The sequence below is a fragment of the Heterocephalus glaber genome, unplaced genomic scaffold (genome assembly GCF_053883595.1).
Source record: "Heterocephalus glaber isolate CG9 unplaced genomic scaffold, H.glaber_assembly_v1.0 deba00001788, whole genome shotgun sequence".
NCBI classification, from domain to species: Eukaryota; Metazoa; Chordata; class Mammalia; order Rodentia; family Bathyergidae; genus Heterocephalus; species Heterocephalus glaber.
Genome location: NW_028258471.1, coordinates 3,145,509 through 3,171,370, shown reverse-complemented (window position 1 = coordinate 3,171,370; position 25,862 = coordinate 3,145,509). Strand labels below are relative to the sequence as shown.

General features: G+C 38.9%; 1 protein-coding gene and 1 pseudogene across 2 annotated transcripts; one reads left to right on the top strand and one right to left on the bottom strand.

Moving 5' to 3' along the window:
- Nucleotides 1-435: 435 nt before the first annotated feature.
- Nucleotides 436-25,844, top strand: LOC101705678 (general transcription factor IIH subunit 2). 2 transcript variants are annotated; one of them, XM_004872842.4, is made up of 16 exons: nucleotides 436-569; nucleotides 4,739-4,826; nucleotides 5,712-5,789; nucleotides 6,112-6,148; nucleotides 6,647-6,733; nucleotides 7,976-8,026; nucleotides 8,501-8,555; nucleotides 11,755-11,860; nucleotides 13,380-13,470; nucleotides 14,168-14,255; nucleotides 14,693-14,800; nucleotides 16,144-16,207; nucleotides 17,141-17,244; nucleotides 18,097-18,199; nucleotides 21,819-21,858; nucleotides 23,839-25,844. In XM_004872842.4, the coding sequence occupies exons 2-16, from the start codon at nucleotides 4,771-4,773 to the stop codon at nucleotides 23,959-23,961; spliced, it is 1,191 nt and encodes a 396-aa protein (XP_004872899.1). In that variant the 5' UTR covers nucleotides 436-569; nucleotides 4,739-4,770; the 3' UTR covers nucleotides 23,962-25,844. The 2 variants fall into 2 exon arrangements, with proteins under 2 accessions (XP_004872899.1, XP_004872901.1); XM_004872844.4 differs by lacking the exons at nucleotides 16,144-16,207; nucleotides 17,141-17,244.
- LOC147820896 (allergen Fel d 4 pseudogene) lies at nucleotides 2,684-3,132 on the bottom strand (annotated as a pseudogene).
- Nucleotides 25,845-25,862: the final 18 nt, after the last annotated feature.

Genomic DNA, 25,862 nt, shown 5'->3' with positions numbered 1-25,862 from the left:
TCCAGGTAGGAGCTTGGTGATCGGCTTCTTTCACTGGACTATGGCTCAGCTGTCGTCCTAAAGACTTCCTCTGACCACCTTTATTTTAAACTGAAACCTTTTTCTATTCCAAACTTAATTTCTCTCTATAGCACCATCACTACAGTGGGCAGTGGGCAGTGTGTGCTCTTCCTGACTGTTATGTCCCTAATGGGAAACTACGCGAAGGCAAGGATTTTTTTTGGCTCAAATTTCATTGCTATTTCCTCAGTGCCTTGAGAGGTTTCAGGCCCAAAGTCGAAGCTCAAAAAATACAAGTGGAATGAATAGCTGCAGGCAATCAGCCTCTTTCATCCCAGTCTTTTCGGGATTCAACAATCAAGTGCCTCCAGCAAAGCGCGCCTTTGCACCAGCGGCGGTCGGGCCCCGCTGCTCTCCTGCGCCCCGCTCTGGCAGCCGCTGCCTGCAGCAGCCGGAAATTTTGTGTGCAGCCGGAACTTTTGTGTGCGTCCGGAGCGCCCAGCGGAAGGGCTTCGGCGTTGCGCTTCGAGTCGGACAGTGCTTCCGGCAGAGTTGTTCACACAGGGCTGGTGAGTCCGCGAGTGGAGCGAGGCCTGCGCTACGCCGAGGCGGGCGGGAGGGAGAGCTGGCGGGCTAGGCGCCCGGAAGGCCGTCGGGCGGAGGACCCAGCCGAACTGTTCTGGCTGGCCCTCTGGAGGACGGTGGCAGGGAGCGCGGGGAGGGGGCAGAGGACAGCTTCCGTCAGAGGAGCCGTGGGGCTGCGGGCGCGGGCATGGTTCACCCTCAGGCCCAGTGCGTGGACTGGAATTGTGGCCCGGGGTGCGAACTCGAGACTTGGCGCCAGCTCTGTGGCCGCGAGCGAGTTGCCTACCTTGGTTCTCCGCGTTCACACTTGCAAAGCAGGCCCAGCAGTATCCCTTGTCTGTCTCCTCAGGAAATGCTTTCCGGAGTGTGGTGCTGGGTGCAGCGCTCGTTTGTTTGCAAATACTGAAACGTTTCACAACAAATACTGAAAATAGAATCAAAACGTTCACTTTAGTCTGTATACTATGCTACCACCTGTAGCACAGCACAGATGTTAAAATTATTGTCACTTCTAGTTTTTCATGTTATTAAAACATCACCAGATTTCCTGAAAGAAGTTAATCTCTTACCATGTGTGGTTTTTTTTTTTCTTTTATTTATTTTTTTCTGATAATATACAGGGGATAACTTCAATTCCTTTGCACCCACTTAAACATGTTCTATGTGTGAGTATGTGGTCTATTTTGGAGAATGACCCATGTGCAGCTGAGAAGAATGTGCACTCTGATTTTGTGGGGTGGAAGACTCTGTAAACATCTGTTAAGTTCATTTGTTCAAGAGTTCCATTGAGTTCTAGTATTTCATTACTTATTTTTAGTCTAGTTGATCTATTTGTGACAGTGGGGTGTTGAGGTTCCCCCACTACAATTGTATTAGTGCATATATGACTTTTCATGTTTGGTTTTTTAATTCAGTGGGAACTGAATTACGGGACTTTAGCTAATAACATCTGATTATAACAGGTACCGGAAAAACGCAGTGATACCTTAGAAGCAGCCTCCAACTTGTCAGGGGATTTTAATTCCAGAAGTCCATTTTAATTTTTTTTGGTACCGGGTATCAAACTCGGGACCTTGCGCTTGCGAGGCAGGCGGCAGAACCACTGAGCTAAATCCCCAGCCCCTCCAGAAGTCCATTTATAGGTCGGTGCTTTAAAATATTTTCTATAAAAGCATTGATATAAATGGAGGTGAAAATGTTGGTCACGATCCTTGTTTATATATACAGAGTCTGCCAGAAAAATGTATACACACTTCAGGAAAAGAAAAACTTGTATAAACATTTTAATACTAAATTTATTGAGACATCATGAGATTAATACAAGTTATTTTTGGCTTCTACAGTTACAAGAGGTGCTGAAAATGCAAAGTGGTGGCCATTAGCTTCCAGACATTAATTAGTACTGCACACTGCTGCTTGGGGAACCTTGGTCACTGGGACTGCTGCACATGGATTTTCAATTTCTTCTCAAGAGCCTGCAGTGTGTAGTGGGTTTTCTGCAATGTATGACATCCTCTAGGGTTCCCCGTGGATAAAAGTTTTAAAATATACAAGTTTTTCTTAAGTGTATACATTTTTTGGCAGATTCTCTATATTTATTTCAAGGCTAATCATTGAACAGATAGAGGAAGATCTTACTCGTATACAGTTGCCCTAGGTAGGCAGACAGAGGCACTTAGAGAAAAATCTTTTTTGGGGGAGGTAACAGGCATCGAACTCAGGACCTAGTGCTTGCAAGGCAGGCAACGTGCCACTGAACTAAATCCCCAGCCCAATCTTTCTTTTGCTTTTCTTTTTTTTGAGACAGTCTTGCTGTGTAGTTCAGGCTGGCCTCAAACTGATAGCAATCCTCCTGCCTCAGTCTCCTGAGGGCTGGGATTACAGGCGTGCGCCACCATGCCTGGCAAGAAAATCTTTGCTTCTTGGCCAATTGATAAGTCTTTCTAGGCAATTTGGGAAGATTCTAGAGATGCAGGGATAACACCTTTATATGTGAGAGTCATGGTCATCAGATCATAGGACTTGTAAGATGACACGGAAATGAGGACGATGCTGGAGTCCGAGTGAGGATGCATTTACTCAGCTCTGGAGGTTTGGCTACTCCTCCACCTCAGGCCCGGAGACAATGATCAACATTGGTCAATCTCAGTATGTTTTCCTTAACTCCGTATTTTTGGTAAATTTCTGTAAACTTATCCTTGAGTTCTGAATGCACATCTCTCAGCCATAGAGCTCCATCAGTTGGAATTTTTTTTCCACTGTTAACATTCTTGAGGTGCAAATTAATCTGGTCAGTATAGGCTGTTTCAAATATGCCAAACATACTATGTCCATCATATTGAATAGTATATATACCATCTTTTTTGTCAGAAACAAACTAAAAATTTCAGTACATTTTTCATTTACAATTGTATGTGATTTAAAGGATAAGAAATCTTTTGCCTAGGGAGAGGTGTACTCCACAAAAACCCTTGTACTACCATTTTCTTCTATTTTTTCCTCTTGGTCAGAGGCCATGAGACCAGAATACCACTCTGAAGTCTGAGATCATGTAGTCAGGGGAAAGTGGTCAGGTGCTCCTTAATGTCATCTTACCTGGCAGGTGGAGGCCTGAGAAGGCAGAGTAGCCTATGGAAGACAGTTGGTCCTTACTATAAAGTCATCTTTATCCATGCCAGTGACAGGGGATGTGACCCTGAACTTGGGTTGGGACAGGAGATAACACTGGGGAGGGTGAAGGTGTGGGTGTACTGGGTTGTGCTTGGTTATGGTTCATGGATTCTTTACCATCAATGTTATCCTTAATTATCAAAAAAAAGGATGTAATATAAAAATCTAGAAATGAATAAAGAAGAAAAAACTTTTAATCTTATCTTGCAGATGAAACCATTTGTTGTATTTATTGAATGATTGAACAACTTCCTTTATCTTTTTCCTTTAATAGTTGAGGTCATACTGTATGTTTAACTTTTGTTCTGTTTGTTAGTTCAGGCTGGCCTTCAACTTACTATGTAGCCCAGGCTGGCCTCGAACTGTGGTGAACTATGGTGATCCTCCTGCCTCGGCCTCCCAAATGCTGGGATTACAGATATGCACCACCATGCCCAACTAATTTTTTTCTTTTGAATTATGAGATTTAAGCATTTAGGCATTTATAAATGATAAATTTCATTCTTAAAAACTTGATAATAAAATTCAAACCTACACAAAGGTGGAGAAAGAACATAATGAATCATCAGGTATTTATCATTCGGTTACAGTAGTTGTCAGTTGTGGTTAATCTTTCAACTACACCTGTATTAACTCCCATAATTCTTTGGGTTTGTTTTTGGGGGGTTTTTTGTGCCAGCGATCGAACTTGGGATCTTGCACTTGCAAGGCAGGCGGTGGAACCACTGAGCCCCGCCCCCCCCCCCCCGCCCCCGGCCCTCTTTGGTGTTTTGTTTGGCTTTTTTGGTACTGGGAATTGGACTCAGAACCTTGCACTTGCCAAACAGGCATGGCACCACTGAGCTAATTTCCCAACCCTCATTCCCATAATTCTGTGTTCTTGTTTTGTAACACATCTGTAACACATTTTTGTTCTTTCATAAATTGTACAGAGATGTTTATTTATATTGATACTACATTTGTCCATAAATATTCATATTTATTGGAAATAGGAAAAAGATTTCCAAGAGGATATTTATTTTCACTTAACAATTATTGAGTAAGCTACAGAAAATAAGGTGACCTTTCATTCTGATTTTTCTTTTTCTGGTGTAGGGGGTTGAACCCAGGGCCTCTTGCATGCTAGGCAAGTGCTTATATCACTGAGCTATACCCACAGCTCTTCTTTTGAATTTTATTTTATTTTATTTTTTTGGTACCGGGGATTGAACTCGGGTCCTTGCACTTGCACAGCAGGCGGTGAAACCACTGAGCTAAATCCCCAGCCCTTTTTGAATTTTATTTTGAGACAGAGTTTTGCTTAGTTGCCCAGGCCATCCTTGAATGTGGAAGCCTCCTGCCTCAGCCTCCAGAGTAGTTGGTAATACGGCATACACGACCATATCCAGCTATTTTTTTTTTGTTTCCTATTTAACCTTTAAGTAAGTGGATGCAGTTTGTAACAAACATATTTAGAACATTCATAGTCTTATGGTTTTTACAGAGTGCTGAATAATATAATACATTTTTAAAAATATGGATGAAGAACCTGAAAGAACTAAGCGATGGGAAGGAGGCTATGAGAGAACTTGGTAAGTATGGCATTATGGCCCCTTTTTTTCTTTTAGACATTATCTCTTTTTGCTTACAACTTTATTGAAATGTATTTTATATGTGTTAAAATTCACCCACTTCCGTGTACAATTCAGTGATTTGTTTTAGAAAATTTACTTGAGTTGTGCAACCTCTACCATAAATCAGTTTTAAGAACATTAACCTCTCCAATAAAGTGTTTTATGACTACCTACAATTAATTCCATTTTCATTGCCCATAGATGACCACTAATCTACTTTCTGTGTATTATCAATTTGCCCTTTCTGGATATTTCCCACAAATATAATCATATAATACGTGATGAGTTGTGTCTAGCATTCACATAATATACTACCTCAAGGCTCATCCATGTTATAGAGTGTATTAGTGCTTTATTTCTTTTTTTTTCCTTTTCTTTAAGATGGGCTCTCACTATGTTCTCAGGCTTATCTCTTAGCCTCCTAAGTACTGACTTGGTTCTGCGTGTATAGAGGGGAGTACTAGGAGTTAAACCTGGGGGTGCTCTATCACTGAGCTATGTCCTCAGCATTTTTCATTTTTTAAATTTTGAGTTAAGGCCTAAGTTGCCCAGGTTGGCCTTGAACTTTCATTTGTTTTGGTCCAGCCCACTCAAGTAGCTGGGATTACAGGCATGTGCCACCATACCAACCTTGTTTTTTTTATATTTCTGAATAATATTCCAGTATATTGTCATATCACATTTTTATTTATCAGTTCACCAGTTGCTGAACATTTAGGTTTTTTACAGTTTGGGCTGTTATACGTAATCATACTGTGAATATACATGTGCAAATCTCTACACATGTCTTTATTTCTTGAGTTAATATTTTTAGCTTATCTTTTAAACCATTATTGCTTACAGGGAAATTCTTAAAGAAGATGAATCTGGGTCACTTAAAGCTACGATAGAAGACATTCTTTTCAAGGCAAAGAGAAAAAGGTATGTAAACTTTTCCTAAATGTGTTACAAAAGGAAACTACATCCTTGAACCTTTCTGTCCACCTTTCACTGTCCTTAGTGCTTCATTTCTGCGAGTTTCAGGGAAACTGACCCTTAGTTGTCTGAACAGGTGGAAAGAACTGGCAACCTCACCTTACCTCAGCAGAGAAATGGTTTTCAAGAACTATCCACATTGCCTATAATTATTTGCATCTCAAAAGTTATTAATTGACTTCAATAAAAAATGCAGATTATTTGGCAAGTTGTATTAACTTTTTGGATAACATAGTATTCCACTAAAATGTTTGTATAATTTTAACAGAGTATTTGAGAACCATGGACAAGTTCGACTTGGAATGGTATGTTATCTTTTTCTTTTACTAGTACAGAACTAGTTTGGATTAGAGAAACATTCTGGCTCAACAGAATAAACAATAGTAAAACAAAAAACTTTATTTTTTCTGGTACCAGGGATTGAACTCAGAACCTTGTGCTTGTGAGGCAGGCACAGTGCCACTGAGCTTAATCCCCAGCTGGAACAACAAACTTTTTTTTTGTTTTTTTGGTACCAGGGATTGAACTCATGATCTTGTGCTTGCGCAGCAGGCTGCGAAACCACTGAACTAAATCCCCAGCCCACAACAAACTTTTTAAAAGAATATATTAAAAACCATCCTCAGGGGCTGGGGATTTAGCTCAGTGGTTCCATTGCCTGCCTCACAAGCACAAGGACCCAAGTTCTATCCCTGGTACCAAAAAAAAAAAAAAAAACATGCTCAGAGTACGTGAACATTCAATGCCATTTTTACTTCTTCGTGAAAGGTATAACCAGAGATCATTCCCTTCCTTTTTGGTAGATGCGCCATCTTTATGTGGTAGTAGATGGATCAAGGACAATGGAAGACCAAGATTTAAAGCCCAATAGATTGGCATGTACATTAAAGGTACAGTAAAGTAATTTAAAAGTCATTTACATTTAGACTAAATGCAAGGACACGTTCTAGAAAAAAGAATGCAATAAAATTTTGCAAAAAAAAAATGTAGTAACATTTTTTTCTAGGTAATATAAATGACAACTAAGAGAAATGCTGCTGTACAATTCATGGAAATAATAAACCTAACCTGCTAAATATTTATGTCTAATTTCTACCCTCTTGTCTCAAGTCAGGATCTTGTTTGGTTGCCTATCCTTTTTCTTTTGGTTTTTTGGTTTTTGGTTTTTGGTTTTGGTACTGGGGATCGAACTTGGGTCCTTGTGTTTGCAAGGCAGGCAGCGGAACCATTGAGCTAGATCCTCAGCCTTTTATCCTTTTTCTTTACTGAATCTTTATTCTCCATTCGCTTACTTGAATGTGTCTTCTCAGCTTATAAACACATCCATAGTACTCCTAATTCATAAAACTCCACCATCTTACTGTTCCCCTGTCTGTCTTCATTGGGTCTTTCCTTGTTTCCATCATTTTTTCGTTTTTCTTTTTTTGGCCTTGAACTCTCGACCACACAAGAGATCCTCCTGCCTCAACTTCCTAAGCAGCTAGAATGGAAGGTGCTTGCCACTGTGCTGACTCCTAGCCATTTAAGCCAGGCATGGGGACACATGCCTGTAATTCCAGCACTTGAGGCTGAACCAGGAGGATTGCAAGTTCAAGCCCAGTCTGGACAACTTAGTAACTTAGCGAGACCCTGTCTCAAATAAATAAAAAGAGTGTAGAGATGCTCAGTATTAAGCCTTGGATTCAATCTCCAGTACTATAAAACAAAATCTAAATCTAAAAAAAACCTAGCTCATTTCTGTCTTATCACTTGCCATTTCAAATACAGTTTTTAGGGCTGAGGATTTAGCTCAGTGGTTCCGTTGCCTGCCCTGCAAGCACAAGGACCTGAGTTTGATCCCTGGTACCAAAAAAACCAAATACAGTTTTTACTAATTAATATTTTTGTAACTGAATGTTTTCTTGTAAATCTATAAGCTTAAATATGAAAAATGGGCTGGGAGCATAGCTTAATGGGAGGTGCTTTCCTAGCTTGTGCAAGCACCTGGGTTCCATCTCTAGTAGTACAAAAAGAAAAAAGCAGAATGAGAGAACTGATGCTTGGCAAATAGATTTCACAAAACATAATTCTAGTTGTCTATACAGTTGTTATTTTGCCCTTATGTAATATTTCTTTTTGTTCTATTTAAACAGTTGTTGGAGTACTTTGTAGAAGAGTATTTTGATCAAAATCCTATCAGTCAGGTATGTAAATAAATGATAGAATTCAGAATTGTATTTATATTTTGCTACCAAATACACTGGAATTTTTTTTTGAAAAAGGACATACATTCTATCAGTTGCTAAGTGATCCAGATTGTATACTCATTATGGGTACATTTAGCAAAAAATAAAATAACTAAAAATTTAACAATGTGTAGTAAACTCAGAGCTAAATTTATTTGTTCAAAAATACCATGAGGTGCTGGGTATGGAGATGCGCGCCTGTAATTCCAGCACTCAGGAGGCTGAAGCAGGAGGATTGCTGTGAGTTTGAGGCCAGCCTGAACTACATAGCGAGACCCTGTCAAAAAAAAAAAAGTAAAAATACCATGAGGAAAAGTTTCTCATATATTGCTTTTTTCTTTTATAGGTATACTAATTTATTTTACATAAATTCTTATCAAGAGGAAATAATTTGTTATATGAAATTAATAATCATTTTGTTCTTATTTTAAGATTGGAATAATTGTAACTAAGAGTAAAAGAGCTGAAAAACTGACTGAACTCTCAGGTATGCATCAAATTACCTTTCCAAGATTCAGGGACTTTGCTTTAATTACTCAGTCTTGTAACTCTGTTTTTATGGGTGCCTAGTAAGTAAAATGAAGCCTTCCTCTATGCTTTTTAGGTAAACAACTTAATAATGCCTCTTTTCTCATTAAACTCTTGGAAGAACTATTTTATTTATCTATCTATCTATCTATTTATTTATTGGTACCGGGGATCAAACTCGGGTCCTTCTGCTTGCGAGACAGGTGCCAGAACCACTGAGCTAAACCAGCCCTAAGATTAACTGTTTTAAATTGAGTTCTGCACAGTGGTAAATAGTATTACTGTGAATGTGAATCTGTTTCTTTAAAATAACGAGCACATGTATAAAAATTGAATTATAGCTATTGTTAATGAATCCACCTTTCTGCTTGCATAACATAGCTAACTGAATTTTAACCTCTTGAAAGATAATAATGGCAATTTTTATTTTCTTTCCTATATGTGCTACTGCAAATTGCATTAATTCCATTTTATTTTTTTGTAAAATAGCTCTATCTTAAATCTGTTTCTCTGTCTTTGCCAGTACATAAGGGAAATGATACACTTTGTTCATTAATAGTTTTTCACTATGGCAGTAAGGAGTAAGATGTTTATCTGTCTGGACTGAGCTAAGAAACTTGGTTGCAAGTATCCATAAAGAGAAAAATCTCAGCTGGGAGCATAGCTCAGTAAGCCCTTGGGTTTGATCTCCAGCACTGAGGGGGTGGCAGGTGCTTACCTAGCTTAGTGTGCAACCTGGAAGTTGTTGGCCTGTGTTCCCATGTGTACTGAGCTGACACACATAGTAGTTGCTCTCAGGCATCTTGGCCTTGTCCAACTTCAGCCTTTGGTCAAGTTTCTGTGAATCCAAAGATGTCTGATAATAGCCCCACATCTACATGGCCCTTGTAGTCTCTAGCTGTAGCCAGGTCCAGAGGGACTTTGGCCTTACTTGTGATCTGCCCACCCATGAGCAGCCAGCGTGGCCAGAGGAATGAGGAGTTTGGCCAGCTGGCTGGGACTACGTTCCTCCACCCAGAACAGGATGGAGGTGGCATGGCTGCAGGCTCAGCATAGCATGGGCTAAGCAGCATGGTTACATGATGGCGGCAGGAGCTTCCCCCTCCTCTCTCCCCTTTCCCACCCCAAATGTAGAGTAACTCTGTGTGCCACTGTGGTCATAGATAAGAAAATTTAAAAATCCTCTAGAGCCAAATGTGAGCATGCCTATAGTTCCAGCTACTTAGGGGGCTGAGGCAGGAGGATCTTGAGATCAAGATCAGCTTGGGCTACACAGCAAGTTCAAGACCAGCCTGTACTACATAAACCCTGTCTCAAATTTTTAAAAAAGAAGGAAAAGCCCTTGCAGTTAAACTTTAATACACATCAAGTGATGTGTGAGTTGGTTACACCAGCTTCTTAGTGATTTGCCCTATATGTCACCTATTCTCTCTCTCCCCCCTCCCCCCTCCCCCCTCCCCCCTCCCCCTCCCCCCTCCCCCCTCCCCCCTCCCCCTCCCCCCCTCCCCCCCTCCCCCCCTCCCCCCCCCCCCCCCCCCTCCCCTCCCCTCCCCTCCCCTCCCCCCCCCCCCCTCCCCTCCCCTCCCCTCCCCTCCCCTCCCCTCCCCTCCCCCTCCCCCCCTCCCCCCTCCCCTCCCCTCCCTCTCCCCCCCTCCCCTCCCTCCCCTCCCCTCCCTCTCCCCTCCCTCCCCTCCCCCCCTCCCCCCCTCCCCTCCCCTCCCCTCCCCTCCCCCCCTCCCCTCCCCTCCCCTCCCTCCCCTCCCCCCCTCCCCTCCCCTCCCCTCCCCTCCCCTCCCCCCCCTCCCCCCTCCCCTCCCCTCCCCTCCCCCCCTCCTTTCTTTCTGTACCAGGGATCGAACTCAGGACCTTGTGCTTGGGAGGCAAGTGCAGTACCACTGAACTAAATCCCAGCCCATATGTCACCTATTCTAAAAGATTTGGCAGTTTAGGGCCGGAGATTTAGCTCAGTGGTTCCGCCACCTGTCTTGCAAGCACAAAGTCCCAAGTTTGATCCCCACTACCAAAAAACAAAAGATTTGGCAGTTTCTCATCTTTTCATTTATACTGCTTAGAGTGATATGGACCAATGATAGTGAACCTTTTAGGGCTTTCAATGATAACAAACAACTGACTGTGGCACTCATGCCGTAGGTTCACCATCATTGCTACAGGCAGTCTTTTCAGGTGTTACTTCAGTTACCTCAGATGTTACAGAAGATAAGGTAGCTTTGCTTCTTTGTTAGAGGCTTTCTTTATGAGGTCTTGCCAAGCTCTTGTTTTCTTGCTTCAAGAAAAATATTGAAAATTGCAGACATTTTTCTATCAATGAGTATTTTGCTTCAGAAATAACAGTTTCCATCTCACTGTTCTGGTCTATGCTTTTCTAATGAAAATGCAACTTTTTGTATTAATAACCTTTTAAAAATATTTAAAATAGCAGTTATATTGAACCTGAATAGGAGAACATACATAATGCAATTAAAGCAATACCCTAGGAAGAGCCATTCGTAGGTTCTCATGGGGATGGGAAATGACAGCTACATCACACATGCTGTCCTGCTCCCAGTGGTAGCAAGACACATGCTGATTTTAGAGATATGAAAATATACTGGTTTTATGTTTTTTCTTTTGATTTCTTGAGACAGGGTCTAGCTATGTGGTTCAGGCTGGACTTGAACTCACTGTGTAGCCCAGATTAGCCTTAAACTCATGACAATCCTCCTGCTCAGCCTCCTGAGTGCTGGAATTACAGGTGTGTGCCACCACGGCCAGCCAAAAATATATTTGTTCTTAAAATGAGGAAATATGGAAATATGATGAAGAGATGTAGTCTAGAATATGAAGAAGTTATGTAGTGTAGGTTAATATTATTGTTACACTGCCTGCCTCGCAAGCGCAAGGACCTGAGTTCAATCCCCAGTATCACACACACACAAAATTATTGTTTTATATATATATATATAGTATTGCATATAAAGATAAGATTGTATTTTCAGTATGAAGATTATCAAACATTTCTGACGAAAAGGCAACTTGATACAAACGTAAATTGAAGACATTTTGTTCTTGAATAGATATGTAAATTTTGGAAGAAGCATACATTTTTGTTTTGTATGTACAGCATTTTATTAAAAGTAAATTCTTGCATTTAATTGAAGGAAACCCAAGGAAACACATAACGTCTTTGAAGAAAGCTGTAGATATGACCTGTCATGGAGAACCATCTCTTTATAATTCCTTAAGCATGGCCATGCAGACTCTGAAGTTAGTATTTTACATTTTTTACTGATAGTTGATTGAGAAGTTTTAAAAAATTAATTGAAATGAAAAAAAAATTTAAAAATTGAAAAAAATTAATTGAAATGGTAGTATGTTAATAGGAGTCTCTATAAAACCAGTTATAACAAAATAGATAAGTGGTAAAACTAACAGTGTGTGGCAGTGCACACCCATAATTCCCAGCCTCAGAGAGGCTGAGCCAGGAAGATTGCAAGTTTGAGCTCAACCTGGGGAACTAAAGATCATGTCTCACAGAAAGCAAGTGGAGGCTGGGGAATATAGCTCAGTATGAAGGCCCTGGGTTCATGTCTCAGTTACAGTACTGCCAAAGGGGTGTGGGGATTATATGTGGAATTTAGTATGGTATAATCAGAGTTGGTTGTATCTTTATTGACATTTATTAACTTGTTTGGTAATAGTCTAAAAATTAATAGCGCACTTTCCCTGAAAGTCCCAACTGTGTGGAATATACCAAAACCCCAAAGGAAATAATGTAGTTAAAGCTCATACTTTTGAGAGCATCTCTGGATAGGCTGTCTTATCTTAGATCTTATGCTTTTATATAGTAGATATTCCTCTAGTTTTGAAGTAGATGAGAAGGTAACACAGATTATAGTAACACAGATTATAAAAGTAAGCTCTTCAGCAGTATCTACAAGTATGAGTAGAGAGGATAACAATGAAACCTATAAGTAACTGGTAAACTTGCTCCAAAAAGTATAGAAATCCCTTCCTAGCATCAGAGAAACAGCTTACACGTCTTCATCCCTCATGGAGTCATCATTTAATTAAGATTTGATTATTAAGACTAAATTATCAGAAGATTAAGTTACAGTCTTTAAGAAAGAAGTGTGTTACTATTTTTTTTTTTTTGGTACCGGGGATCGAACTGAAGTGTGTTACTATTATTAAGCCGCATGTGCAGACCTTAAAGTTGACCCCTGCTGTACAGTCATGTTTCTCATTGTACACTTTAGACTTTGTATGAAATAAACCTACTGAACTATAAGCTTTGTGATCTCAGGGACCCAGTATCATTTATCATTCTCTCCCCAGAACTTGAGATAACTCTGTAAATATGTATTTCCATGAATAATTTTTTAAAAAGTATATGTCTTGGGCCAGGGATTTAGCTCAGTGGTTTCGCTGCCTGCTACACAAGCACAAAGACCCGAGTTCGATGCCCAGTACCAAAAAAAAAAAGTATATGGCTTATTTTTGAAAAATGTATATTAGGTTTGGGGTCATAGCTATGTGGTTGATCACTTGCCTGTCATGCTTGAGGCTTGGGCTCCATCATCAGCGTTGAAAAAGAGGAAAAAAATTTACATTAAAGTGTTTAAAGTGTACTCAATTCATTCCCCTGCAGTATTGAAACAAACGAGGTAGTCTATAGTTTAAATGAATTTAAATGTATAAACCATGTGTACTGTTCCTTCTAGATACATTTTTTTGGTGGTTAATTTGCTATAACTAATTGGAGTGCATTTTATTACTTCTTTAGACACATGCCTGGACATACAAGTAGAGAAGTCCTCATCATCTTTAGCAGCCTTACAACTTGTGATCCATCCAATATTTATGATTTAATTAAGGTAGGACCAATACATCACAACTGAAGTTATAGCAACATATGCTTGCACATACTATAATCCCAAGTACTGTAAGAGGCTGAGGCAGGAGAATGGCAAGTTTGAGCTCAGCCCAGACAACTTAGTGGCTTAGCAAGACCCTGTCTCAAAATAAATATTTTTGGCAGGTGTGATGGTGCATGCCCGTAGTCCCAGCACTTGGGAGGCAGGAGAATCACCATGAGTTCGAGGCCACCCTGGGCTACACAGTGAGTTCAAGGGCAGCCTGAACTACATAGTGAGACCCTGTCTCAATAAATAAATAAATAAATAAATAAATAAATAAATAAATAAATAAATAAAATTTTTTTAAAGGGGAGGGAGGGAAGGGAAAGGGAGTGAAAAAAGGAATTAAGATATCTATGTACATGTACCAACTTCCCACAAGGAGTGTAAACATTCTGTACTATATTCATGTACTAATAACTTAAAATGCTGTAAAAAATAAAAATTTTTGAAAAAGGGTCCCTGGGCATGTAGTTCAGGGTAAAGGCCCTGGGTTTAATCCCTGGTGCCACAAAAAAACCTAAAATTACATCTCTAAAGAGAGTTCTGTAGTGAATTTATCAGTGGTTTTCAAAGCATTATTTTTCAAGTACATTAATTCTCAAATATTTTTCTTCTTTCCTTAAAATCTTTCATTTTCTTGGATTTGATGAAGACCCTGAAAGCAGCTAAAATCAGAGTGTCTGTCATTGGTTTGTCTGCTGAGGTTCGGGTTTGCACTGCACTCGCTCGGGAAACCGGTGGTGTGTGTCTACTGTGTTCATTGTTTATTCATAGTCATTGTGTCAGGATTATTAACGAGGATGGCTTGAACCACTCAATCTGAATTATTTCATATCCCATAGTCTACGGAGTCATCTTAAATATATTGTTTCTTTAAGAAATTACCTCAAAGTGGAAGGAACTTTCAGTAATGTCAGTGTTTAGAGAAAACACTATAACTTGAAAGGCTAGAAATTTTACTCTATGTAATACTTTGTAAAGATTTTATAACTTGGCTTTAATCAAACTGCAATTACTATTCCTAGAAATACTGATTTAGAGATAAAGTTTTTAAAAGTGATAGTTTAGCTAAAATCTTAATTTTGAAAATGTACATTTTTAGATCTTAAAGCTTTTATAAAATTACATAAAAATGGTAATCTGTTCTTACGTCTGTAAAGCTGTTGTTTCTTGTTAGGCACATACCATGTGATTTTAGATGAAAGCCATTACAAAGAATTGCTAACACATCATGTTAGTCCTCCTCCTGCCAGCTCAAGTTCTGAATGCTCACTTATTCGTATGGGTATGTATTTTATGTTATTTTCTAAATCCATATTTCTGTTCATACTAGAATTTCTTTTTTCTTTTTTTTTTTTTTTTGTTACCAGGGATTGAACTCAGGACCTTGCACTTGTGAGGCAGGCGGCGGGACCACTGAGTTAAATTCCCAGTCCCATACTAGGATTTCTGTTTTTCACTTACACAAGTTATCATTTTAAAATTTGAGAATTTCTTTTCTTTTTTTTTGCCACACATGGTGTCACATATCTGTAATGCCAACACTCTTGAAGGCTAAGGCAAGAGGATTGCACATTTGAGTCCAACCAAGGCAACCTAGTGACTTAGCAAGACCCATCTCAAAATAAAGGGGTGAGGATGTAGTTCAGTGTGAAGGCCCTGAGTTCAGTCCCCAGCACCATACACACACACAAAAAAACTGTTATTAAAGTAGAAAATATAAATAATGCTGGGCGTGGTGCCACATGCCTATAATCCCAGCACTCAGGAGGCTGAGGCAGGAGGATCACCTCAGGTTTGAAGTCAGCCTGCACTCCAAACCAAGAGACCCTGTCTTAAAAATAGAAAATATAGGCCCGGGGACTTAGCTTGGTAGTTCTGCCGCCTGCCTCGCAAGCGCAAGGACCTGAGTTTGATCCCCAGTACAAAAAATAAACCCAGAAAATATAGGCCAGGGATTTAGCTTAGTGGTTCTGCCGCTTGCCTTGCAACTGCAAGGACCCGAGTTTGATCTCCAGTACCAAAAAAACCAAAAAACAAAAAAACAAAACAGAAAATACAGAGCCAGGGATTTAGCTCAGTGGTTTTGCCGCCTGCTGTGTAAGCGCAAGGACCCGAGTTCGATCCCTGGTACCAAAAAATATGTATATATATAGATAAGAACTTTAGAATCTGAGGTCATTCCTCTACTTTCTTTCCTTCATTCTCTACTTTTTTTTTTTTTTTTTTTTTTTTTTTTTGGTACTGGGGATTGAACTTGGGTCCTTGCGCTTGTGCAGCAGGCGGTGAAACCACTGAGCTAAATCCCCGGCCCACCTCTACTATTTTTGTAGAGTGGAGTTACAGTCAGTTTCATATACCATAATAAGCATATATATATATATATACACACACACACACACACACACACACACACACACATATATATATGAAATATATATATAAATACATATATATATGAAATATATATATAAATATATATAAATATATATTTATATATATATATGAGGTGGAAAAATGCTTTTGTACAACTTTGTTGGCCCTCTGGTAAGAACATTTTTAGGTTCCTACTCCTAGAATTCTGCTTTTTGCTTGGAAAGAGAAATTAATACATTTTTTCCTATGAAGGATTTCCTCAGCATACCATTGCTTCTTTGTCTGATCAAGATGCAAAACCTTCTTTCAGCATGGCGTAAGTAAAGACCAGTAATATTTTAACATTTAAATTCATTACTCTGAGTTATAAATTAATAGATGGGCTTGAAATATGGCTTTTAATTAAAAATTACCTTTTATGTAGCCATACAAAGGAATGATGAGGGCCAGGGATTTAGCTTAGTGGCACCATGCACACCTGCCTCACAAGTGCAAGGTCCTGAGTTCGAGCCCCAGTACCAGAAAAAAAAAAAGAGAATGATGATATATAGTACATTTCTATGGTGTAGTCTTCAGGAAATATTACTAAGTACAGTGGTATGGTAGAGAGAAGTGTGTAATATGCTACCAGCTATCAAAAAAGAAGATGTGAGTAGATATTCACAATTGTGCTCATAATAAAAATAATAGTAATGGAAATAGGAAGTTAAAAAACTAAAGAATGTTTGCATTAGTGGGTGTGTAGGGAAAGGCAAAAATGATAGAACCTAGACTTTGCTGAATATAACTTGTTTGAACTTGAGTGCTTTATACTTTACATAATTATAAAACGAAATTAAATTTAAGAAAGTGATTTTTCAAAGTCACAGGCAAGACTTCTGCCTCCCGCGATTAAAGGTCTAACAAGGACTAGAGTTACTCTTCTAGACAAAACACGTCAAACAGCCGAGTGTGGTGATGCATGCCTGTACTCTTAGCACTTGGGAGGCTGAGGCAGGAAGATCATAGAGTTTGAGGCCAGCCTGAACTACATAGCAAGACCCTGTCTCAATAAAAACAAAAAAATAAAAAAAATTTGGAAATGAAAAAAGACAAGGGGGAAGGGTAATAACCTAAATGACATACTCACATACTTTCAAATAAAATTTAAAATTTTTGAAATGGAATCCAGTGTTTTATAACATACTTTAGCTCTAGTTTTTTACATTTTTATATACATCATGTTTAAAATAATTTTCCCCCCCCACAGGCACCTGGATAACAGTTCTGAGCCAGGGCTTACATTAGGAGGCTATTTCTGCCCACAATGTCGGGCAAAGTACTGTGAGCTTCCTGTTGAATGTAAAATATGTGGTAAGAAGCCAATTATTCATTATTGAGTAAATTAATTTAAAATAACCTCTTATCTGTATTATTGGTAAAAATGTAAGAAATGTAAATGTTTGAGTTCCACCTTCATTTCCAGATATGTATGTATATATGTATGTATGTATGTATATATGTATGTATATATGTGGTACTGAGGCTTGATCCCAGAGTCTTTGCACTGACCTACATCCCTATCCTTTTTTTTATACTTTTGTTTTGAGACAAGGTCTCACTAAGTTGCCTGGGCTGGGCTCAAATTTTTTGCCTGACTCTCCCAGAGTGCTAAATTATAGGTGTGTGCCACCAGGCCTGGTGTGGGTTTACTGTTTCCAAAGAGAAATAGATTACTTTTCTTCTTGAATGTCCAGTACTACATTTCCAAGAATAAATGTAACATTGTAGTAAAGTTTATTTTATTTGTAAGTAAGGAAATAGGCCAAGAGAAGTCACATGTGTAATAACAGAATTGACTCCATCCTGGAACCTCCTTCTGTGGCCCAGGTAAAATGAGAGATGAGCACTTACAGTTCTGATGCCACTTGCTGGCTGGGGATGTAACTCAGCAGCGGAGGACCTGCCTAGCCTGCAGCAAGGCCTGACTTCTGCCTCCAGCACTGCAAAAAACAAAACTCCACTAAAAACACATGAAAGTATTTAGCCCAGGGCCAGGGATTTAGCTCAGTGGTTCTGCTGCCTGCCTCACAAGCGCAAGGTCCCAAGTTCGATCCGCGGTACCAAAAAAAAAAAAAGTATTTAGCCTGAGTTATAGCATTCAGCTTTTCAGCTATTGTCTTTATGAAGTCTGGCTTATTAAACATGTTTCTATTTGTGTATTAGGTCTTACTTTGGTCTCTGCTCCCCACTTGGCACGGTCTTACCATCATTTATTTCCTTTGGATGCTTTTCAAGAAATGACCCTGGAAGAATATAAAGGAGAAAGGTATGAGTTTTGATTAATTTATATCTCTTCCTAATGGTGAACTAATGTTTGAGTACATTGTCACTACCTTACAAAAGATAGTTATTAATTCAAGTAAGAGTACTTCTCATCCAGAAAATGAGATCCATGTGGGCATAGTGGTGCATTCCTATAAACCTAGCTGTTCAGGAGGCTGAGGCAGCGAATTGCAAGTTTGAGGACGTTCTAACCAACTTAGTGAGACCCTGTCTCAAAATTTAAAAGAAAAGAAAAGAAAGGGGTTGGGGATGTAACTCATGGTAGAGCACCCCTGGGTTCAATCCCCAGTATCACAGAAGGTGGGTGGGATTTCTTGGTTATGACTGAAATGACTTAGTTGTTAAACAGATCTGGGTCTCCAGAAATCTGTTAATTTCCTTACCTTCACCTCTTTGTAGTAGGAGTGATGTACTATAGCCAGGTATGGTAGCGCATGCCGTAATCCCAGCACTTAGGAGACTGAGACAGGAGAATCTTGAGTTCCAGGCCAGTCAGGATTACCTAGAAAGTCCCTGGCTCAAAAAAAAAACAACAAAAAAAAACCCATCTGGAAGTTATTTCCTATAAGCACACCTAGATGAGTATTGTTTTGAAATTGTGTGTGTCTTGGATGTGTCATGGTTTATATAACCAGTTGTTATTAACAAATAAAGTTTTAACAAATAATGTTTATATCTTTGACTTTGTGTTATAAATGCATGACAGATTCTTAGAGGTAAAATTGCTGAATCAAAAGTTATGTGAATTTTAAGTCAGGCATGGTGGTGAAAATCAGTATAATCTCAGTACTTGGGAGGCTGAGGCTGGAGGATCACCATGAGTTTGAGGCCAGCCTGGGCTACATAGTGAGTTCAAGACCAGTGTGCAGTGTATAGTGAGACCTTGTCTCAAAGAGACAAAACAAAACAAAAAATGATGTAATAGATGTTGTAAAGTTGTCTTTTAAAGAAGTTTTGTTTTTTGCTTACAGTAACTTCACCAATATTAGAATTATGAAAGTTTTTTATATTGGCCAAGTTAAACAAGTCTCATTGTTTTAACTTGCATTTATTTTCTCCTTTCTCCTTTTTTTTTTTTGGTACTGGGGATTGAACTCGGGACCTTGTGGTTGCGAGGCAGGCGGCAGAACCAGTGAGCTAAATTCCCAGCCCTTGCATTTCTTTTCTTTTTTTTTTTTCTGGTACCGGGGATCGAACTCAGGTCCTTGTGCTTGCGCAGCAGGTGGCAAAACCACTGAGCTAAATCCCCGGCCCTGCATTTATTTTCTTATGGTTGAGGATAATGAAAAACCTAGTAGACAGATTTCAGATTATAAGATAGAGTTGAAGAAATATTCTAGAAAGTAGAATAAATGGCATAAAATGAAGAAGTAAATACAGGAAAGTAAAGATAAGAAAACTGATAGATTTATCCAAAATGTCCAAATTCAGAATAATGTGAGAAACAAAGAAAAGAGAAAATATAGAGTAGGAGATAATCAAAGAAACAGTTCAAGGAAATTTTCTATTTCTAGGGAGCTAATCAGATCCCTGAAAACCTGTTGGGAGGATGACAGGGAATCAAAGAAAGAGACAGAGACAATATTCAATTTGTAAGGGAGGACTGAGAGCAATCTATCTTAGTGGACAGGCTTTGAAAAGTTTTATGGTGGACCCGCTTTTATTGTTTAGCAAGAAGTGCAAGGGAGGGGTTAGTATACTATTTTAGGAACAGTGACTGTAGTAAGATTAGGGTAGTAAGATAAGGAACAAGTTTGGCATCTCAGAGGGAGTAAGTTAAGGTCCTTTTCTACACTTGGATGCCTGTATTTTATATTGTTCTCAGCAGAATGTTGTCTTGCCTCAGAAGTGCTGTGCTTTTCCACATAGTCAGGAAGTCTATATCCCAGCCCTGACAGAGATCTCTTTTTTCCCTTCTTTCCTTTATCCCTCCCTCCTCCCTTGTTCCCCTTCCCATTTGAATGTTTTCTTTCCATTTTCACAATATCTTTATACATTTTAGTCCTTATTTTAACTTTCAGTTTCTCACACCAGAGAAACAATATAGTATTTAAACATGTGTGTTTGATTCATTTCACTTAAGAGTATAGGGTCTGGGGATTTAGCTCAGTGGTTCCGCCACCTGCCTCGCAAGTGCAAGGACCCGAGTTCGATCTCAGGTACCCAAAAAACAAAACAAAAAAAAAGTGTGGTCTCAAGGTCCATCCATTTAGTTATAAATGTCTAAAGCTCATCCTTCTTTATGGCAGAGTAGTACTCCATTGTATAAAAAAACACATCTTTATCCATTCGCTGACAGAGAACTTTTACATTCAGACTTTGGAGTGAAAATATTACAGCTTAGATATATACCCAGCAAAGCTGTCAGGTAAGTGTGGGTGGAAGAAAGACATTTTCAGACTTGTATAAGGTCTCGAAAAGAGACTTTCTGGGGATACTTTGGAAGAGGTAGGTGATTCAGAGGAACGAAGAAAGAGAAGATCTTAGGGATCTAGGAATATTTATTTAATCCAAAATAGGAAACCATAGGATGATGGTCAGAAGAAATTCAGAATGGCACTGGTGTGTCATATATAAAGAAGAGTCAGTTCCATTTGGAGAAAGCCAGAATGCTCCAGGATAGATATCATTGAGAGAGTGGAAATTGTAGAATTTCCAAGAGTCGAATGTGCTGGGAACATATTTATACTATTCAGGGAAAGATTGGGGCTGAATTAAGTGTTAATTATTTAGGAGAGTTTGAGATTAGGGACACAGTTAATCCCTGGAAAAAAATGTTTAAAGAGAGAAAAAGTTACAACTTACTACATGTTACAACTGAGAATATTTATTATATAGGCATCATAAACTAAACATTGAATATTGATCTATCCAAAATAATGACTTATAGAGAAAGAAGAGAATGACATTAGTTTACATGTATGCACTATTGGTTTAGGAAGGTTGAAAGAATTAAATTCTTGTCTTCCATAGTTGGAGGCTCAGAGCCAATACTCATAAAGAGCCAAGAGTTAGCACTTATACAAGCATAAATAACTATCACACAGTTAAAAGTTTTGTTTTGTTTTGTTTTTTGGTTCTTTGAGACAGAGTCTCACTCTGTAATTCAGCCTGGCCTTGAACTCAATGTATAGCTCAGGCTGGCCTTGAACTCACAGCAATCTTCCTGCTTCAGCTTCTCAAGTGCTGGGATTACAGGTGTGCACCAGCACACCTGGCATACAGTTAAAAGTTTTGAAAGTGTCTCTGGGGAGCTGGAAATGAAATGGGGAGGGGAGGTAGGGGACCTCTGTTTTCAGTACTAAACAGAGAACTTTGTTTTTTTGGTTTTTGGGGGGTTTTTTTGGTACCAGGGATTGAACTCAGGACCTTGTGCTTTTGAGGCAGGCATAGGACCACTAAGCTAAATCCTTGGCCCTGAATTATTTGAATTAGTGAATTCTTTTTAAATTTTATTTTATTTTATTTATTTATTTATTTTGGTACCGGGGATTAAACTCGGGTCCTTGCGCTTGCACAGCAGGCGGCAAAACCACTGAGCTAAATCCCTGGCCCAGTGAATTCTTTTTTTTAAAGAGTGATTCTCAAACTTTCTCTTTCAGATTTTGTTATGGATGTCAGGGGCAACTGAAGGACCAACATGTGAGTCTTTGACTTTCTAATTATTAAGTTATGTAAAAAAAATCTTGAAAATCTTATACTATGACAAGCTTTCAGTAGGTTATTGAAGACCAAGATTATATCAGCTTATTTCCTATAAATACAGTTACACTAGCTACTGGATGTAAAGCGAGAACAAAATAATTTAAATAGTAATTTTGTAATTCTGCATTCTCATTTTGCTATGACAATACTTAGTGCTTTGTCTTCGGTTTTCAAGCTAAATTGCTTTTGTTTATTTAAAGTGTTTTGTTTCATTTTTGTTACTAGGGATTGAACCCAGGGCCTACCTCACACTAGGCAAGCACTCTACTATTTAGCTACATCCCCATCCCCATTATAATTCCTTCTGAAGTTATCATTTAAAGTGGCCACTGATAAAAAATTGTTTCCATTAGAAAATATTTTTTAAAATTTTGAATAGAGACCCAGGTGCAGTGGTGCATGGCTGTAGTCCCAGGTACTCAGGTGGCTGAAATGGGATCACTTGAGCCCAGGAGTTTGAGGCTAGCCTGAGCAACATAGTAAGACCCCATCTCAAGCAACCACAACAGAATTTTAAAAGAATTTCTTTGAAGATAGCCAATTTGATGATATAAAATTCTGTAGATGCAGGGCCAGGGATTTAGTTCAGTGGTTCTGCAGCCTGCCTTGCAAGCACAAGGTCCCGAGTTCAATCCCTGGTACCAAAAAAAAAACCAAACTAAAACAAAAAATTCTACAGATGCAAATATCATGTCTTTTTTTTTTTTTGGTACTGGGGATCGAATTAGGGACCTTGTGCTTGGGAGGTAGGCGGCAGAACCAATTTAGGTAGCTAAATTCCCGGCTCCTATTTTTAATATTTACTCACATTTCCATATTTTAAAATGTACTTTATAAAGCATACCAAATATTAATTAGAAGTATTGCTTGATTAGGGGCTGAGAGTGTAGCTCAGTGGTAGAGCTCATGCTTAGTCTATGTCTTAAGATCCTGTGTTCAATCTCTAGCACCAGAACAAAACAAAACAAATATTGCTTGTTTATTCCACTTTCATGTTTCATAAAAGAATTTTATTAAATTTTACATTCCTTGGGACTATGGGTGTAGCTCACTGGTAGGAAGCCTACTTAATGTGTATGACACTGGGTTTGATCCCTAACACTGCAAAAAACCCCACAAAAAACCTTGTTTTACATTTCTCTTTGACATCAGTAGCTTCATCCTCACTAGAACCACTTTTTGAATTTTTTGACAGTTTCTAAGAACATCATCTAGCCAGGTGTGGTGGCACATGTCTGTAATCTCAGCACTTAGAATGCTGAGGCAGGAGGATCGCCACAAGTTCAAGGCCAGCTTGGATTACATAATGAGACCCTGTCTCAAAAAACAAAACAAAAGAACACATCATCTTTACTTCTGTGTTGTTTTAGATTTAGTGATTTTTTGAACCTCTGTGTGTTGTTGCCCAGGTTTTATCCCAGGGTGCAGATATCCATGTAGGTAATGCTGGTAGAATCATGAACTTTTTCTTTTTATCTATCTTATATGTGTCACTTGACCTATTCCTTAATAGCTTAGTTGAAAGAGGAATGTAATTTTTTCAGTTGTGAGGCCATTCTCTGAAAATAACTAAACCCATGTTAAATTTTTGTGCTTTTTTTCCTTGGACCTCTAAGCATTCAGAGGTAGCACTGATTTTTGCTCTTGTGACTTCTCTACATTGTTACTTAAATGAAGTAACCGAGAGTATGTTATAATAAATTGACTTTGAGGACTCAAAACCAAGGTCATTACCTCATTTCCAAAGTATAGTTTAGGGGGAAAAGAAATCACCTTAGATCTGAGTATAGATAGTAAAAGGTGGGTTGGGAAACTTGATTGAGATATAATAAAGAGCAAAGCAACATGAATGTCTTCTGACTGTGCTTAGTTTTTAGACCCGTCTTTTATTGATTCCTTTTTTTCTTTGTATTACAGGTCTATGTTTGCGCTGAGTGCCAGAATGTGTTCTGTGTGGACTGTGATGTGTTTGTTCATGACTCTCTCCACTGTTGTCCTGGCTGTATTCATAAGATTCCAACTCCTAGGCCAGGGATTTAGCTCAGTGGTTCCGCTGCCTGCCTCGCAAGCATAAGATCCCAGTTCGATCCCCGGTACCAAAAAAAAAAAGATTCCAACTCCTTCAGGTATTTGATTGCAGTATGAATACACATTGTGTGTTAAAAAGAAATTTGTGCTGGGTGTGGTGGTGCACATCTGTAATTCTAGTACTCAGAAGGCTGAGGTAGGATCACTGTGAGTTCAAGGTCAGCCTGGGCTATATAGTAAGTTCAAGGCCAGTATGAACTACATAGCGAGAACTTGTCTCAAAAGAAAAAAAAGAAAGATATTTGTGACTATAAGTAAAATGATTCTTTAGAAGAAGCTCCAATTAAAATATAAACAACAGGGGCTGGGAATTTAGCTCACTGGCACCATACTTGCCTTGCAAGCACAAGGTCCTGAGTTGGATTCCTGATACCCCTAAAAAACAAACAAAATATGAACAACAGTTTAAGAGAAAAATCTGATTTAAGAAACTTTTGCTAATGGAGCTAGCCAACCATCGACTGAATCCTGTGAAGCCATGAGTCAAATGAACCTCTCTCCTATCTTAGTTACTTTTCTCATCCCTGGTACATAATACCCAACATCCACAAAAGAAAGGTTTTAGTCTACAATCCAGTGACTCCAGGACAGCATGACAGAGGAGCAGTGGAAAGCTGCTCATGTCCTGAAAAAAAAAAAACTTTCACTCAGAAAATATATTTTGTTAAATTTTTTGTTTCCTGTCACAAAAACGCCTACAATTCAGCAGTGTTTCATTCAACTAATTTGGTTTTGTATTATTTGGAGTCATGTGTTTAAAGTCCTTATGCATTATTATGTGTAAATTATTTGTAATGATGAAATTGATGTGATAATGCCCTTGTTTTATAATTGAAATAAATTGGTACTTGCTTTGGCAGCACATAAACTGTAATTGAAGTAAATTAAATGTTTGTGATTTATTGTAATTCATTAATCTAGTGTAAGAAGACTTTAAGTACAAATTATAAGATAGAAATTAAGTAATAGTTATGAAAATTTAATACATACGAAATGATACACTGCTACATCCACAAGAGTGTTCTTTTTGTTCTTAAAATTCTTCGGAGTTCAATTATAAAATTAATACATCTGAATTTATTTGTGGCTGTGCCAACAGGGGGCTTTTAGGTTAAACATGCAAACTCACTAGCTTGCCACACCACCCTGGGCCCCAGTTCACCCGAAGAGGATTAAAGGGAAAGGCAGCCTGTAGTAGGGGTTTGTCAAGCGCTCGTGGGTGGAGTCCAGATACAGCTTCGCAGGCAGGAGTCACCTAGAAGCTTGGTTCATACCTCTCCTCTGTGTGGTAACAGGGCTTCAAGGCTTAAATAACACTAGGATTCCAATACAGTGGGAAAAGGTCTTCACCTCCTTTATGTGCCATACCTGTTGCTTTTAAATGTCTTACATAATGGAGTATGGCTAATTCCAACATTTTGGTTGGTTGTTATGTGAGTCTGGTTTTATTGTATAGTTAGGGTGAATGAATTCAAAGTTGAAATGTCTCATTCTGAACCTCTCTGAGTTTCATCCCCAGGAAGTATTTATTTTTTAAAATTTTTGTGAGACAGTCTTGCTATGTAGTTCACCCTGGCTTTGACTCACTGGGTGGCCTCAAATGCCTAGCAATCCTCCTGCCTTAGCCTTTGAGTGCTGGGATCACAGGCGTGTGACACCATGTCAGATGGGAAGTATTTAATTATCCTCTTCCACTTTCCTAATCTGGGTCACCGGGGAAAACTAGGTGATAAGGTCTATGTTTTAGGTCCAGTGCAACTATATCATTATTGGTAGAACTCTTCTAGGTTTGCCCCCCTGTTGAAAGTGAATAAAGCTTCTGATCCATAACAAAAGTGTCTACTGTATATTTT

What these genes read in the sequence shown, in the direction of transcription:
- LOC101705678 (XM_004872842.4), top strand. Translation starts at nt 4,771, where the DNA reads ATGGATGAAGAACCTGAAAGAACTAAGCGATGGGAAGGAGGCTATGAG. An exon ending in ATGCTCACTTATTCGTATGG is followed by an intron (nt 14,801 to 16,143) that starts GTATGTATTTTA and finishes TTTCCTATGAAG; the next exon opens with GATTTCCTCAGCATACCATT. An exon ending in AAACCTTCTTTCAGCATGGC is followed by an intron (nt 16,208 to 17,140) that starts GTAAGTAAAGAC and finishes CCCCCCCCACAG; the next exon opens with GCACCTGGATAACAGTTCTG.